Below are 17,948 nucleotides of genomic sequence, written 5' to 3'. Positions count from 1 at the left end.
GAATGTGAAGAGGCACTGACTGAAATGGAATTAAAGAACAAATTACCATGACTCACTCAATAAAGCTTCCTATTAGCCTTGAATTAAGCCCTATTATAACGATTCTGATTCTGTGGCAAGCAAGACTGGTGTGAGTTACTTCTCTAGTTTGATACCAAGCACCTAAGGGGGGAAAAAAAAAGAGAGCAAAGTGAATTTTCATAGATAACTATACTGGTCACAATATTCATTTGTTGGCAGTCAAAAATTCATAAATGACAAAAGGAATCAGCTGTTAGCACTGATCTAACAGAAGAAAATGCAATTACTTACGTTTTTCAGCTCAAGGTATTAGAAAGGGTTCCCGGAAAAGGATGCTGCCTCGGTCCATCTTAATGAGCAAATCTGTACAGAGCAGTGGAGAAGGAGAGTCAAGTTAGAGTGAGCAGAATTCAGTAACACCGGCTTCTCCAGCACGGCTGGTTGTTCCCAGATGCCCTCATATGGAGATGCCAAAGATAGCAACAACTGGGCATCAAACAGCTGTGGGTCCAGGGTTCCAGGGCCATGTGATCTTGTATCCATTTGCTCACAGGGTCATTTGCAGGCTCTTAGTGGCCATGAACCACACTCAGCTCATTTTTTTCTACTGGCTCTTTTCCATTTGCCTGCTGCACTTAATTTCAAATGCATTTTGAAATAGCATCTATTTATGTTGTGACTTTACTCAAATGAAGAAATTTCCTTTCGGAGCTCACTCTAAGTTGTTATCTTAGCGCTCTTGAATTCGATGCTGCATTGAATCGCCTTTTGAGTTCGAGGCAAGGCCAGTGGTAACCTGGAGATTTTATTAGCTGTCCAGCTCTTAAGTCAGTTTTTTTGTGGCTGTAATTTTCTAGCTAGCCGTCCACTTTGTAAACCACGATTAAGCCTCCGTATGAAATTTAAGCAAGAGTAATTGCATTCCTGTAGGGGAAGGCAAGGCTCAAGGATGTCAAGTGAGAGATGCCAAAATGAACCATGTGTCAGCCACCAAGCCTAAAATAGAAGCCGTGTTTGGAATGATGATCCTCTGATGTGACACCACCGTCAGGCCTCATCAAATGTTAGTGTTTGCGATGATAAAGTGTAAAGAGAAGACAAAATATAAACCATTTCTCGAAGGATAGTTTAGAAATCTGTGACCATGCATCAGTCAACACTTTGGGTTTTATCTGTAAGAGAATTTGATGGGTTTCTAAGGCCCCTCTGCTCTTTTTATTTTAATCACTTAAAGTCAGTCCCTTAGGAATGATTTGGAATTAGGTACTATCAATGTCTGAAGTGCTTCAGTAGTATCTCATCGAAAATACTCAGGGGGTGATGTGTTCTTATTAAAATTTCTGAAGAACTGAAACACCCTTTAAAATTTTTTTTTAACTTTGAAAAAAATTAACTAGTTCATTACTTTTTGAACTCACATTTTCCTAGGGTTCTGGAAGCATATTTTTTACACATGCTAGTAGGTTTTAGGTATTACTGGGAAATTGCTGAGTTTCAAGATTTTATTTATTTGTTTGTTTGTTTATTTATTGTCTTTTTAGGGCTGCACCCATGGCACATGGAAGTTCCCAGGCTAGGGGCTGAATGGGAACTGTAGCTGTCAGCCTACACCACAGCCACTGCAACTCGGGATCCCAGTCCTGATTTCGACCTATACCACAGCTCACTGCAACACTGGATCCTTAACCCACTGAACAAGACCCCGGAATTGAACCTGCGTCCTCATGGATGCTAGTCAGATTCGTTAACCGCTTAGCCACAATGGGAACTCCTGAGTTTTAATATTTTAGAGTGCAGTTTAGTCTGTTTAGTAAATGGCTGATTTTTTTTTTCAGATCTTCTATAGGTGTTCTTATTTTTTTATTTCTGTATTTGGTTTCTCCTAACTCTGGTCATATTTCTGTTTATTCTGTAGCTGTGTATTAAAGGAAATTTTAAAAATGTTAAAGGAAGTAAATAAAGTGTGTTGTCACATTAAAGGCAGGTATGAAGTTTATTACATTGCTTTTACTAAGATCTAGATATCACATGAGGCTCTTTACCTCAATTTTATTTGTCAGTGTACTATTAACTGCCTCCGATTCTTTTGGAAATAGGGAGATTTAAACCCTAAATAAAATATTTTATGTGTTCCACCTTAACATAAGTCACTGGCTTCTAGACCTTTATACTGCACAAAAGTACAGTTTTGTATTAAAGCCTCATCAGTTAGAACGGTTCTCAGTAATATTTTCTCCCCTCAGCATCTTTATGGCCACAGGCTGCCTCACTTAATTTTGTCTTTCTGCGTGTTTATGCATAGTCATCTTGCACACAAGATTTGAGGCATCTCACTAGCGTATGAACAATGTGATAAAAGAGAAATATTGAAAAGTCAATTACAAAATTAAAAAAGAGACCCAAGGGAAATATAGGCAGAAGTGAGAAATCTGAGGAGGAAAGCACATATGCATGTAAGCAGAGTATTAAAGCATTAAAATTGGGCCCCACGGCAGACGCTGAGCTTCCTGGCAAGCAAAGCAAAAACAAGAGTTGCCCCCACAAGGGAGTATTTTCTTTTGGACAAGCAAAGCTTTTCTGGCCCTTCATTGGGAAGTAATTCATGTGGGTGGTTCTTCAAGTGCCTGCCCAGCTTCCTGTGGGCTGTGATCCTGGCCAAGTCCAGCTCCCCAGCCCAGCGTCCTGCGTTTAAGGTCCGCGTTTTCTTCCGGGGACAATGAATCGTTCTTCCCAGGACACCGGCTCTCGCGGCCTTCCTGAAGACAGAAAGCTTTACGCTGTGGATTCCATAAATGACCTAAACAGACTAAACCTCTGTCCTGCCGGATCGCAGCATCTGTTCCGTACGTGAGCCCTCCCAGGCTTGGCGGCCCGTCCTGGCTTCTAGGCCACCTAAAAATAGTCACCGTCCAGCCAGACCTGTGGGCGTGGTGGGGGCTGGGTGGGCATTAGGACGGCTCCGCGTTAGAAATGCTGTTTCGTATTAGGCAATTTGTGCTTTTGTTTTCTGAATGCTTGCCAGGCTTATGGGCTTTCTTGGCTCTTGATAAGATTTGAACTCTTGTCTGCAAAAGTCTCGAAAAGTCCCTGTGGCCTTTCTCCCCCTGGAAAGGGGTGGAGGCTGCCGAGATGGGCCCCCAGAGGCTCACTCATCCTCCTGCCTGCTTTCGTGCCTTCTAATGACCACAGGCAGGTCACCTGTGGTGCCTGCTTTCCTAGAGAGGTCTTACTCGGAGGGGATTGCTGAGAAAATGTTCCACGCGTTTACCTAGTTTTTGAAAAAATCATTTAACGTTTTTTTGGGCAAAAGAGTCAACTTTTTTTTTTTTTTTTAATTCACAGATTGCCCCAATTAAAGTATTAGAAAAAAAGAGGGGGAGACTAAAATGAAAATCTGTTAAGTACCAAATAACTTAATGTGGGAGTTCCCTTGTGGCTTAGTGTTTAAAGACTTAGCATTGTCACTGCTGTGGCTCAAGTTTGATCTCTGGAATGCTTGCATGCTGTGGGCATGCCTCCCGCCCCCCAAAACCCAACAAACTATAAATGTGTGTCTTGTCCCTTAAATATTACAAATGAGTTCTAAGATTATTAGAACCCCATCTTTTCTAGCTTCAGTGCTGTCTTTCCAGCACAGGTGATAAATGCCCCCTTGGTGTTTGTTTCGCGTACACTCTTAAACTCTTACTCTCTCAATTTTATATCTATTATTCCCCTTTTAAATTTTTTTTTTTTGGTCTTTTTGTCTTTTCTAGGGCTGCACCAGAGGTATATGGAGGTTCCCAGGCTTGGGGTCCAATCAGAATTGTAGCTGCTGGCCTACGCCACAGCCACAGCAACTCGGATCCGAGCCGCGTCTGGGACCTACACTACAGGTCATGGCAAAGCCAGATCCTTAACCCATTGAGTGAGGCCAGGGATAGAACCCGCAACCTCATGGTTCCTAGTTGGATTTGTTAACCACTGAGCCACGACGGGAACTCCCTAAATCCTTTTTGAATTCTTGTTTTTCTCTTCATTTTGATTTTTCAGGCTTTCACCTGTTTTCACTGCAGTCGGTCTCAATAAGCATAGGGGTTTGGGTGCTGGCTTGTGCCAAGGCTTTGATTAGGAAGCAAAGGCTGTGGAGGCTGTGACATAAGATGCCCCTGAAAAGTGTGGGACCTACACCACCCATCTGTCCATATCAAGTAGCAGAGGCTGTGGGCTGATATAAAGTAGGAGAGAATATGGAAGGTAATCCAAGGATCTCCATTTCCCCCAGTTTCTGTATCTCTTTTTCAATCTAATTTGGGTATTATTAGGCAAATAGGTCTTACAAAATGGTGACCAAGTGCAGACAATTCATGGTTTGGGTGAACCGAGCTGGTTTATACGCTTGGTTGCCTTCTCAGTTCAGCTGCACAACACTTAAGAAAACCTTGCTTTCCGAGCATGTCCATCCTGAAAACAGTTTTAAGAAACCAAAGTATATCAGGGTATTTTGTTATTGTTATTTAAATGAATGTAGGCACTACAGGTTATTTTATTTCTTTTCTTTCCTTGGCTGCTGCATCTGCGGCATATGGAAGTTCCCACGCGAGGGGTCGCATTGGAGCCGCAGTTGCTGGCCTACATCACAGCCACAGTCACGGCAGTGCTGGATCCATGACCCACTGAGCAAGGCCAGGGATCGAACCCACTTCCTCATGGACACTCTGTCGGGTTCTTAACCTGCCAAGCCACAACAGCAACTCCCCATAATAGGTTATTTTTTTAAATAGGAAACACAGTTTTCTGGGAGATATCTCAGCGCCTTCAGCATGTCACCTGGAGTAAGTGGCCCGCAGCCAGCTTTGTGTAACTCCTGGATCATTTTGGGGAAAGGGCAGTAGCGCCTCCATCACCTTGACCTTTCTTTATCCCCCTCACCCACCTTCCAAAAGAACAATCCATGTCCTGCTACGTCAGTTGTTAACATGATCTGCAAAGAATTTTCCCAGTAGGGGTTAAGGAGACAACTGGACTCGGCTTGTTCTTTGAATACTAATAGAGAAGAGCATGAAAAATCCTCAAAGACCACCCGGCCCAAAGACATTCCTAAAACAAGTCTCTTTCTAGAGTGATCAGAGGGCAGAATGGACATATCTCTCACGCATGCCTCTAATGCTGGGGACTGTTCAGTTCCCTGTGAAGCTGTCTGCTGAGGAGTTTTTGTCTTTGTGGTGTTTGTTTTGCCTTAGCTCTGGAGGAGAAAATCCCAGCCGACGGCAGTAACTCAGGAAATGGAAGCCACGGGCTGTTTTTGGTGGGGCTGATAATTGTGCTGATTGTCAGCCTGGCGCTGGTTTCCTTCGTGATATTCCTAATAGGTAAGTCCCTTGGAGATGTTTCTCATCACGGCCGTGCCCTTCGTAGCTGGTGTTTGACTTTGCTCCTGCAATAAGGCAAGGCTTCTTGGCATCAGGGCTCACACTGAAGGACAGGGGAGTGCCAACACACGCCCAGGATACCCTGCTGCTCTGGGACAGGTTGCTGACAAGCCCACAGTGCCAGAAGATCACAAATGGGGGCATTAAACATTTTCTTTTTTCTTTTTAGGGCTGCACCCGTGGCATATGGAAGTTCCCAGGCCAGGAGTAAAATCAGAGCTGCAGCTTCCAGCCTGTGCCACAGCCACGGCAACGCTGGATTCAAGCTGCATCCTTGACCGATGCCCCGGTAAGTGAGGCAATAAAAAGAAAAAGAAAAAAACAGAAAGAAGATATGAATAAAGAATGTCTTTTTATTGGACAATGACGCGGTGTCAAACACATTAAATTCTTTATCTTAAATCCGTACTCTTCCCTTCAAGGTAGTGTCTCCTATTTCTGATTGACTGATGAAAGACTAAAGCCCAGAGTGTTTAACTCTCCTTGTTGATCCATCTAAGCAGAGGCAGCACTGGGATTCGCACCCTGCCCTGCTCGCCTCCAGAGCTCCCCAGCACTCCACGGCCTGCGTTGAAGTCATACTAAAGGTTTCCTGGGGTTTTCAGATAGGCTTCAGCCCAACCGAAGACCAGAATGGGCACAGGCATCTGTCAATGAACCTGGCCTGTGCCATCTTCATCAAGGAAGCTTTTTTGCTCTTAATGGGATCTAGCAAGCTTGTATCATTTTAAACCAAGTGCAAGAACTTACATTTAGAGTTACAACACTCTGGAATTTTTAGCCAAGAGAAACAGGGCTGTTTTATACTGATGACATTGATTAAGCCTTGGGGCTTTATATTTGTGTCATAGTCTCCGTCCTAAAGAGGAGGAACGGACGGCAGGTAAAGATGACCAAGAGGGCCCACCCGCTCCGGAAGCAGTTTCCAGGGGCCAAGCAGTATCGATATTAAGCATGTGGAATGTGCCTAAGTGTCGCCTTAGTTACGAAAAGGTTTCTATAGTCGAATGAGTTTGAGAATTGTTAGGTAAGGCTCAAGGTGTGTGTGTGTGGTGAAATTCCAAAAGGCAGGTCATTATGTGATTTTTTCTCTAACATTTCTGCACATGGAACCCTTTTCCTTTTTGGAATTTAATTTGGAACCAGCGCGTTGGGGAACAGACTTCGTCCAACGTGGCTGTTCCTTCCTCCTCTGTGTGACTAACGTAGGCGGCTCCTTAGAGGGAAGAGGATGTCACCGGCTATGGATTTACTTGTTTCACACTGCTCTTCAGAAGCAACCGACATCTCTGCCTCGGTGCGTGGCTGCGCTCAGTTAAGACCCTCCCCTCATGTCTTGGACTATAATTCATCCAACACAATTTTCCAGACATGAGGTAGCAGCAGCTTCTGGGCAACAGTTTGTCCCAAGGCTGGAAGGTGAAGCTCTAACACTTCCACATTAGTTTTTAGCTAAACCCGATGGCATGTTTATAATCATCACTGGTTCCTGAAAGCTGTCTTGGAAAAAACTTGCCTAAAATAGAAATAAGAAGCCCAGAGGTTAAAACTGATTTTGTGCTGTCTTTTTTGGAAATTTGGACTCTGATAAGCAGACCTCAGCGTGTTCCATTCCCTCCCTGACTTAGTACCCAAAGGTTCTGTTTATTTTGGAAACATGATCTCCCTTCTCTCAGGGTGGTCTGAGGGAGATTATTATACATTCATCCTGGGCTGGTAATTTAGGACCAAGAGAGCTATGTCAAAATAGGCTGCAACTCAAAATATCTCACCTCCCAAATGAGGAGGGGGGAGGGAACATTTTCTGAGAATGGGTCTCACAATGAGACAATGTAACAGTCACTTCTCTGGGGATAATCACACGTGCTGGCACGTTCCTTTGGTTGCTCACAGCCACATCTTTCTCTGCCAAAATCTGTGCAGAGCTGCTGGAGCTAATCAAGTCTGGCACTAAGAAGTTGTAAAAATCACTCACTTGACGGGTAACTTCAGCAGTGTCTCTCCGCGGCTCCTGGGCTGCGTGGGCTGCTGGAGCAGGGGATTTGCCAAGAAGGCCTCTAGCTCAGCCCAGCCTCTCCCCTCCCCCCCACCGGGCTCTGCTGAGCCACCCGAGGGAACATGCTGGAAACACGGGTAACACTGTTTTTTCATTTTAAAGTGCAAACTGGCAACAAGATGGAAGATGTGTCCAGAAGACTAGCAGCCGAGGGAAAGGACATAGCTGATCTTAAGAAAATGAACAGCATAATTGTAAAGCGACTCAACCAGCTGGACTTGGAACGGAACTAAGGAAATGGGCTTCCGAGAGCAACTGCGGCACGTGAGCTTCGCGCTGTACTGGGAGTTTACAGGGATGAGAACCGACTAAGGGCATTTCTGCAGGCAACTAAAGGCCAACCTCCTGCCACAGGGACGGGAGCAACGCCGAGGCAAGCGGGGTGGGGTGGGGACAGCTGCCTGAAAGGGGCTAAGGCTCGTTTTGCGTTAAGGTCCTTGGGCTTTCATGGGGATAAGGGTGGCTGGCGCCGAGGAGAACCAACACTAAGAAAGAAGGGGACTCTGGCTCTGTACTTACAGCTTCTTTTACACACGGAGCTTTGTCACCAGAATAAGTTCACTGTGGCCAGTGGACGTCATGGCACCTCATGTACCCTTATGAACTTCCACAGAAGCCTAAGGAATACACTGAATTTTTTGTGTTCAAAGGAATCAGGCGATAACTCTTTTCAATAAAAGAGGTTCTGCTCCAGTGATTAAAGTTTGATTCACTTCCTCAAGGACAGGGAGAGGGCCGACTCCGAACTAGTTGCCTACTGGTATTTGTTAATAGTTTCGTGTGTATGGTGGGGTGCGGGTCAAAAGAGAGTCCGATTTTTCAGCTCATGTTTAATGAGCAGCTTCTTTGTGCAAACAACCATATTCTAGAGGAGCTTACATTCAAGTGGGGAACACAGGAGATGTATAGTTGTATATAGATATATAAACTTCTTGACTTTGTTTCTTATGGGGAAAGATCCTTCAGTACTCTGCTGATTAATTGTGAAGAACTTAAGTCTAAATTGTGTCTAGACTTTACTAAACTACAGTGGGAAACTGTCTATTTGGAGTGTTTCAAACCTGCCTTGTTTCACCCCAAAAGGTAAGGCACACCTTTTAGATATGGTATAATATAAAAATGAGCATGAGTCTTGGAAAATCTTTTATTTAAGATAAATATACTGTGTAGGTCTACTGTGTGAAGACATTGAAAAGCTATCATTTGGGGTTTATCAAAAACATTTGAGTTTATTCCAAAATTACACACGCATATACAAACACATTATGTAACACTAAATAGCTAATAAAATAAACACATTGCACCTATCCATTTTTGCACTCGAAAACATTTGTACTGAATACTTATCTTTTTATTTGCTTTCTTGCAGGATATTTTAAAACTGAAATTTGCATTTGTTGGAAAAATTCTCATTGACCTGATAGGAGGTGGGGTAAAAATAACCTGTAGTCAAGATTTGTTACAACATTGTTTCAGAAACCACAGAATAGCTGATGCAATGGCTTTTTGAAAAAAACACCCATTTTTTCCCTTTGAATCTGTTCTTATACTTTTTTTCATTTTTACCTGCACAGTGGATGTATTTTGTGCTCAGTAATAAATAATCTTTATTCCAAGAAGTTTATGATTTTTATCTGAAGTAGTGCAGTGTCTGACAAATCATTTCATCCACCTTTTGGGTCCATCCTGTTGGACATTCACTGCCCTGCCTGTGTGGCATCGATGGAGCCATGGTCACACACACAGCCTGGAGAACGCCAGGCACCACAGCGCCTGGTATTTGGATTCACAGGTGAACCAAATCTATTCTATCGACTGTATTAAAATATCAACTGGCTACATCTGGTCTTTTTTCCTTCTGGCAAAACAGGGATTTTAATTTGCTATTGAAGCTATTATTGGAAAAATTGGAATAATCTAAGATCTATAAATTAGATAATGGCATTATATCCATGCAATAATTTCCTGATTTTAATAAAATATCATGGTCATATAAGAGATTGTTTTTAGGAAATATATATGGAAACATTTAGGGATAAAAGGACATAATGTCTTCAATTCCAAAATGGCTCAGAAAATAAGGATGTATATGTGTATAAAGCCCCTGGTAAATGTTAACATTTGGAGATTGTTATTTAATGAAATCATCCTTTTTTTCTTTTTTAAAAAACAGCTTTGAGATATTCTTGACATAAAAATGATATATATTTAAGGTGTACAACTTGATGTTTCCATCTACGTGTACGTTGTTAAATGACCACTATGCATGAGCTAGTTAACATATTCATCTCCTCTACGTGGTTACTATTTGTATGAGTGTGTTTCTGTGTGTGGTGTGGATGGAAAGATTTATGATTTGAACTCTTAGCAAATTTCGAGTATGTAATACAGTATTGTTAAACTCTTGTCACCGTATTGGACATTAGGCCCTGAGACCTTGTTCGTCTTCCATAGCTGAACCTTCATTCACTTTGGTTGCCATGTAGTCTCATGGCCCTCATATACGGCGTCTGAGACGTGGGCTGGGGAACCCAGCTTTCTGGTTCAAGTTCTCATGCTGCCACTTACTGTGACTTTGGGGAAATTGACCTCTTTCCTCCTATCAGTAAAAACTGGATAATTATAAAATCGACTTTTGGAGTTCCTGTTGTGACGGAGTGGAAGCGAACCCAACTAGTACCCATGAAGCTGTGGGTTCGATTCCTGACCTCGCTCAGTAGGTTAAGAATCCAGCATTGCCACGAGCTGTGCTGTAAGTTGAAGATGCGGCTCAGATCTTGCATTGCTGTGGCTATGGTGTAGGCCAGTGGCTGCAGCTCTGATTCGACCCCTAGCCTGGGAACTTCCATATGCTGTGGGTGTAGCCCTAAAAAGCAAAAAAAAAAAAAAATAAATAAATAAATAAATAAAATAAAAATAAAATCAATTTTTTAGTAGTTAGGAGGCTTAAAAGGGGTGATAAATGACTGATGAGAGTGTCAGAAACAAAGTACTCAATAATGCCAGTTATTGTAATTATCATTATGATGTCCAAAGTAGTGTTGTATAATCCCACTAAATTTAAACATTAGCTGAGGGAGTTCTTATCGTGGCTCAGCGGAAATGAATCCGACTATTATCCCTCCGTGAGGATGTGGTTCCATCCCCGGCCCCGCAGTGGATTAAGGTTCTCGTGTTGCTGTGAGCTGTGGTGCAGTCAGCAGATGCAGCTTGGATCCCGCGTTGCTGTGGCTGTGGTGTAGGCCAGAAGCTGTAGCTCGGATTCAACCCCTAGCCTGCGATCTTCCATATGCCATGCGTGTGGTCCTAAAAAAGCAAAACCAAACAACAACAACAAAAATCCCCAACTGACAAGGACTAGGGCTAAATATTTTTCTCCTGTGCCTCCTAATCTGATCTGACCGGGGGTGGTGGGGTAAGAGCCTTTGGCAAAATAACTTACGAGGCTTGGTTACAACAGGTGATCAGTATAAGCAGGAGGCTTTGTTGTTTTCCAGCTGATCTAGTCTGAAGAGCATAAGGGTCCACATGCGCCCCCCTGCGGTGGAGCCAGGAACTGTGTGTCCTGGCCCCAGTGCCTTGACCACAAACAAGGTGCAGAGGAAGGAGGGAGCCGAACGCTGGTGTGAGGCCGAGTAGAGAAAGAGAAGGGACCACGAACCCAGGCATGACTTGATAGGAGGAAAAAGGAAGTTTTGCATCTTTCTTAGAACTTTGTCTATGTTCATAAGGGGCTAAAAGAGAGATATTTTCCGGCAGTGGGCTCTGCCGGCATGCCCCTGGCATTGCTGTGGTGGAGGGATTACACACATCTTCTGACCCCAGGGCCAAGGCCACGCATGCCCTATTCTACCATGAGGACCCTGGGAGAGCCTTCCTGTAGCCCCTCTAGGTGCTATGATTGGTAACCCTCTGCAGGTGAGCCCGGTGAAGCCCTGCCCACCACGCTCGGCTGTGACACCTGGAGGCCCTTGGGGTGTGGTACGACCTGGAAGGAGAAGGCTTCAGCCTCTCAGTGTGGCTGCCCAGCCACCAGTTAGGGCACATGGGGTGTTCTTCTCTCCTGAAAAGACCAGGGTCATCCGGCCAGGACTCCGCCAGTGAACCCCAATCTCTGAAGCAAGGCTCTGGGGTAAGAACAAGAAAACCAGGAGGCTTTAAAACAACACAAAACAATTGCTTTTCTTTTCTAATAGCAGTCCGTGGTGGAGAAGAGAAGAATTTAGGTGTGCGTGACATGAGGACTGAGGTGTCTTGGGAAATATTGCACGCACCATGGTGTTATAACCCGTTTTTATTGCTTAGAAAGAGAATTCTAGGGGAAACAAGATCTCTCTGAGTCCTGGTGTATAAAACAACTTTATTCCAGCTTAAAATAATGACCCCATTTAAATTCGGTAGAGAATGAGCAAAGGAAACAGATCATCAGAAGGACTGGTCCTCTGTCTCCTCTGTGAATGAGTTTGCCCAGAAGAAGCTGTGAAAAGGAGAGAGAGCCTTAGGGCGATGAGCTACCTTTCCACGGAGTTAGGAAGTGTATTTTTTTTTAAAAGAGGAAATTAAAAATATTCTTATTGGAACCCAGGTGTCTACTTATTCTCGTTTGGTGAAGATACCCTCTCAGTAAATATTTTTTATAGGGAAAACCTCATTGAAATTTAATTCTGCTTTTTATGAAGATGGAAAAGGTTTTTTATAAAAGCAATGAAAAGCAATTCAGAACAAACTTAATTCTGTGTAACAGGTGGGTATTGGGCATACACAGGGTGCCCACCTGTGTGGGCTGCCTCTGCAGGGCATTCAGAGGAGGCAGAGACGTGATGCCAACGGGCTTCTGATCTGGTTGCGCAAACAAGACAGGTGAGAAGCTAGTAAGGACCTATAACTGGGAACATGAGAAAGCAGCTCCCCAATGTGACTTTCTAGGGATCACCTGGGAAGCTTGGAAAGATTCCGATGCCTGCCCCTACTCTGAGAGATTCTGCTTTAGCAGGCAGGGGGTGGGATAGGGAATTCATGGTTTGAAAAAGCTGCTGTGATGGGTCCGCGTCTTGGTTTGGTTGAGTGACAGGACAAAAGATGGCTTCGGAGTAAACTTGTATTTAGATTCCGGTGCTGTGCACGAGTAACCATGAGGCCTTTGCCTCTCCTGACTCTGTTCTTTGACTCCCTGACTCTCACGATTTTTTTTCCCTCTGTGAGGTGGGAATGCTGCTGCTGCTGCTGGTGAGAACAGTGAAGTTGATAGAAAGTTCTTCAGGCTCTGTGTTGTTCATAAGTCACTAGTAAGTTATACATTAGGGGGGGCATCTGATTATCAGTGGCTATTATTTTTAATCCCCAGGGAACACTATAAACCTTTTGTTAAAGGACCCACAAAAGTCTCCAGAAGAACACTCCGCTTCCTCTCACTAGCCTCCCTTTCCCCTCTCCTGCCCCTTCTCAACTCAGGTGCTCAGGTGAGGCTCCAGTTTAAGGGGCTGTTCCATAGTCGAAGGGCTGTTGAGGGCCATTCTGGTAGCAGCAGGTGTGAGTGAGAACCTGGGAACCCTGAAGGGTAGGAAACCTCGGGCAGAAGCCAGACAAGGGGTCTTTTCCACTTGCTGCCAGGAGAGCAGGGAAGAATTCTTGTGATAGAAACATTGTGGTCACACCCCCTGTGGGCTTCCCAGAAACGCCAGACATGCAGGCCTGGCCAGGCTGGCAGACTGTCTGGCAGTTTGTCTTTTCACATGTTGGAAAAATTGAGATCCCGTCTTTGATCTCAAGACACAAATGGTTCAGATTTCAGCTTTGTTTTTAAGAAAAGTAATGCTGCCCAGGGCCCTACCTGCGAGTGGCCTGGCCTCACCCACAGTACTACTGTCAGAGTCATCATTGGATTCTTGGATTGGAGTAGGAAGCTGTCTTGAAGAGTTGCATCCTTTGATAGGAATTGTGACTTTCCTTGGCTGTTGAGAAGCATGTCCAGCAACAGTCAGATGTCCCTCCTCTTTGATATGACTGTTATAAGTGATTTAGAAACTGCTCTGCAGAGTTGGTGGGATGAGTAAAATCAACACCAAAATATTCAACGATCAACTGAAACCCATGACAATCATGGGCCATGAAGCGTGGCAAAGGGATTAGCTCAATTCTCAGCCACTGAGTTGCAAACAGATTGTTAAAACTGTGATCGTCTATTAGGCAGTGAGGTGTAACTCTTAAAAGTGCAAGGATTAGGAGTTCCCATTGTGGTACAGTGGAAACAAATCCAACTAGGAACCATGAGATTGTAGGTTCGAGTCCTGGCCTTGCTCACTGGGTTAAGGAGCCAATGCTGCTGTGAGCCGTGGCGGAGGCCGGCAGCTGTAGTTCTGATTAGACCCCTAGCCTGGGACTCTCCATATGCCATGGGTTTCGCCCTAAAAAGCAAAAAAAAAAAAAAAAAAGTGCAAGAATTAAAAACCTGTCTTCGATTTGGTTGCATTTTCTGTCTTTGCAAGAGTTCATTTGGACACAACTTGTGTTGCCCTTGAATTCCTCACCACTTAAGAGAAATAAATTGCACCTAGACAAAGGCACATAGTTGGTCAAAAAGAAATCAAAGACACTTTTACTCTGGTTTTATTTCTTCCTTCCCCCCCTTTTTCTTTTCGTCAAAGTTGGTCTGGCCAATAAAATATGCAGGGATTTTTCCGTAGACATTTGCTTTTAGGCCAGGATTGTGTGTGTGTGTGTGTGTGTGTTGGGGAGTAATATGTGAAAGTAAGAGCAGAGAAAGCAGCTCTGGAGTGAAGTCTAGAGCCCACTTGTAAGGCTGTGCCATTTTAAGTCTTCCTGGACGGAGGGAAATAGAAGCTATTCCGCATCTTCCTGGATACATGATGGGCTGTGGAAGATGAACTCGCAATCCTAATTTCTCTTTGTTTCTTGGCCTCCTTTGACTCTCAATCCTCTTTTAAATTGTGAAACATGATTTCCAATCCTCATGCATGAATCTTGAAAGAAATGGATGGTAACAAGCTTATTCCATGAGGAGTATCCTTCCTGAATGTGGGACCCTGTAGCCACAGAGCATTTGTTGTCTGATGAATAGATGAGGCAGGTCAAACAATTGAAAAACCAGTTAATAATTTAATTATGTCTTCTCAAATGCTAAAAATATCTGGTGTTCCATGCCCTAAAGTGATTTTAAATATTGCCACAGATAGACAAAAATTAGAATTCCGCTCCACATCCTCCCCCCTCCCCCCAACTTCTTTAATATTGATGAGTTGGGGTCAACTTCTGAATTACTGTAAATCCATTTAGGGGCTCAAAAACAGTTTCCTACAAACTCAGAAAAAAACAAGGATGGAAGAGACAGGTAGCCTTTAAGATATATTCTTAGACTTTTTTTGTTTAAATCTTTTGTCCTTTTAGGGCCACTCCCGCAGCATATGGAGGTTCCCAGGCTAGGGGTCTAATCTGAGCTGTTGCTGCCAGCCTACGCCAAAGCCACAGCAATGCCAGATCCGAGCCGTGTCTGCGACTTACACCACAGCTCACGGCAACACCGGATCCTTAACCCACTGAGCAAGGCCAGGGATTGAACCTGCAACCTCATGGCTCCTAGTCAGATTTGTTTCCATGGCACCACGATGGGAACTCCTCAGACTTATTTTTAAACTTCATTTAGTACAGATGATAGAAAAGCCAGGTTCTTTCCCTATTACCTGTAGACGTCACAAGGAATCTTTCATAATTGTTTTCCCCATGGCCTTGATGCAATCTGTCGTTCCTTTTGAGCCTAGAACTGCCTGTGAATCTCTCAGATTTTGCCTTGTGATCGTGTACTTGTATTGGACCCTTTGCAAGATGTTCTTATCTGGGTTTCCTTGGGTATAGTGATGGCTCAACATTGGGAATTCGTATAACTGAATTAAGCTAGGATGGGTTTGCGGGCTGCCTGCATTGTCTCTGATTTACAATAGAGGAAAATGGCGTTGGCAAATGAGCAAGTAGGGACACCTGGTGGCAGTTGATTATTTCAGGGGAAGAAGGTCAATTTGAAAAGCAGAAAAAGGTAAGAGTGAAAACATAGTGTGTATGCTGGAGGCAAAATGAATGTTCGCATCAGACGTAGGACAGCTGGGGGCTCCGTCTGGGAGGAATCCCACCAGGCTAGGAGGCCACCTAGATGGTGGTGAAGACTGTGGCTTTGGAGTCTAGGGTCTTGCCTTTGAATCCAGCTCTGTTGCTCACAAGCCGTGTGCCCTGATTAAGCTACTTACCTTTTCTGAGTCTTGGTCACCTCATCTACAAAACAGGAAGAATACCAACCTTCACAGTGTGGCTGTGAAGACTGGACAAAGTGATGCCTAGCCTTTGGCAAGCCCTTAATTAATGAGATTGGCTATTACTTATTTACAGGAAGAAGGTGAGAGTCTGAAGTGAAGGAGAGGTTTCCTGCTGGCTCTTGTGAGGGGCTGATAGTTCTTTGGGATTTGGAGAAATTCCCTGGAAGGGGCCTTTCAGATCCCACTTTTGGGAAGGTCCGCACAAGCTAACCTATTATCAGGTCTCTGTTGGGAAGCATCTTCCCATGAGGCAGTAGGAACTTATTAAGCTCCAGGGTCTTTTCACCCTGCGGACACACTGCCCTTGTGGAGCTTACCCCTAAGTGGCAAGACAGAATTCCCCGACAGTGGCAAAATGAGACGTAAGGCATGGTTAAATCCCCAGTTTTGTGGTCCAGAGAATAAGAGCTGGAAAGGTTCAGGGAGGGAAGGCATCCCCCTGAGCAGACAATAGGCTGACCACCTGCCCTGGGAAAAGCCCCTAATTCCAGGCAGAGCCGAATCGTCAGTCTTGGTACTTTCAGAGCAAAGACTGACGTAGTCGGGAGGGTTTCTCTGGATGCCCGCCTTCTCTCTCCACAGACCTACCTACAACCTCACCCCAGCTGTGGCTTCCCCCAAGCCTCAGACCAAGGTGAGCTGCCTTCCATTCCATCTCTTTTCCTCGCCTGGTACCATGTTCTATTTAGTCCTTCTGTGCCTTTCCACTACCTTCTCCTTTTCCGTAGACGCCCACTTACATCTCTCCCAGCCTTGTGAATCCTTCTCCCCTTACTTTCCTCGCCTAGATTTCTCAAAATGGTAGAAGAATTTCTACCACTGTCTCTTATCGTTTAACCTCCTGTCCATTCTTCAAAGTGGGCTGCAACGTGACATTCGCCCTCACCTGTCTACTGAAACTGTCTGTGCTAAAGTTATAACTGCTGACCTTAATGGCTAGATCCAGTGACCATTTTTCAAACTTTTTTTTTTACTTTTTAGGGCCACCTGTGGCATAAGGAGATTCCCAGGCTAGGGGTCAAACTGGAGCTGTAGTCACTGGCCTACACCACAGCTACAGTAGCACCAGATTGGAGCCTCGTCTGCCATCTACACCACAGCTCATGGCAACCCAGATCCTCCCACTGATTGAGGCCAGGGATCAAACCCGCAACCTCATAGGTCCTGGTTGGGTTCGTTAACCACTGAGTCAAGAAAGGAACTCCTCAAAGTTGTTTTTTTTTTTTTTGTCTTTTTTGCCATTTCTAGGTTCGCTCCCGAGGCATATGGAGGTTCCAAGGCTAGGGGTCGAATCAGAGCTGCAGCCACCGTCCTACACCACAGCCACAGCAACGCGGGATCTGAGCCGTGTCTGTGACCTACACCACAGCTCACGGCAACACTGGATCCTTAACCCACTGAGCAAGGGCAGGGACTGAACCCACAACCTCATGGTTCCTAGTCGGATTCGTTAACCACCTAGCCACGACGGGAACTCCCAAACTTGTTCTTACTGGACTTTTTGTTGCCTTTGTCACTGTTGCAGTTGACATTGTTGATCCTTCCCTTCCCAAAATGCTCACGCTCTTGAGCCCTGGCTCAGCGCTTTCCTGGGTTTCCTTTTGTACTTCTAGGGTTTCTATTCTATTTCTAGGGCCCCTCCTGCTCTGCTTGCCTCTTCAGGGTAGCTGTTCCTACTCTTCTATCTCTACACACTATTTCTGGGTTAGTTCATTTTATGCTTTCAAATGTGATTTTTATACATAGATGACTTCCACGTTAATTTATTCAATCCAGATCTTTCTAATGTGCTTCAGATATAGAACTAACTGCCTGTTGAGTATCTGGATGGAGATAACCTCAATGTGTCCAATACAAAAAAAAAAAAAATCACCCATTCCCCACTACACTTCCTCCTCTTGTAGCCCCTGCCTCAGCTGGGGGCATCACCATTTGCCCAGTTACTCAAGTTGAAAACCTGGGGGTCAGCTTTGCTCCCTTTTCCTTACTTACCATATGCAATTTAGTCATCAAGTATTTCTAAAAATTTTACCTCAGGAGTTCCCATCGTGGCGCATTGGAAAGGAATTTGACTAAGGAACCACGAAGTTGCGGGTTCAATTGCTGGCTTGGCTCAGTGGGTTAAGGATCCGGTATTGC

General features: G+C 44.5%; 1 protein-coding gene across 1 annotated transcript; it reads left to right on the top strand.

The window, feature by feature from the left end:
- Positions 1-2,535: 2,535 nt before the first annotated feature.
- On the top strand, positions 2,536-8,185 carry LSMEM1 (leucine rich single-pass membrane protein 1). The gene is made up of 3 exons (XM_047763700.1): positions 2,536-2,864; positions 5,244-5,372; positions 7,591-8,185. The coding sequence occupies exons 1-3, from the start codon at positions 2,738-2,740 to the stop codon at positions 7,719-7,721; spliced, it is 387 nt and encodes a 128-aa protein (XP_047619656.1). The 5' UTR covers positions 2,536-2,737; the 3' UTR covers positions 7,722-8,185.
- The last annotated feature ends 9,763 nt before the right edge of the window (positions 8,186-17,948 follow it).

Source organism: Phacochoerus africanus, chromosome 16 (assembly GCF_016906955.1).
Source record: "Phacochoerus africanus isolate WHEZ1 chromosome 16, ROS_Pafr_v1, whole genome shotgun sequence".
NCBI classification, from domain to species: Eukaryota; Metazoa; Chordata; class Mammalia; order Artiodactyla; family Suidae; genus Phacochoerus; species Phacochoerus africanus.
This window is presented reverse-complemented; position numbering and strand designations above follow the sequence as displayed.

Coding starts and splice junctions, on each gene's coding strand:
- LSMEM1 (XM_047763700.1), top strand. CDS start 2,738: ATGAATCGTTCTTCCCAGGACACCGGCTCTCGCGGCCTTCCTGAAGAC. Junction 2,865..5,243: donor CGGATCGCAGCATCTGTTCC/GTACGTGAGCCC, acceptor GTTTTGCCTTAG/CTCTGGAGGAGAAAATCCCA. Junction 5,373..7,590: donor CTTCGTGATATTCCTAATAG/GTAAGTCCCTTG, acceptor TTCATTTTAAAG/TGCAAACTGGCAACAAGATG.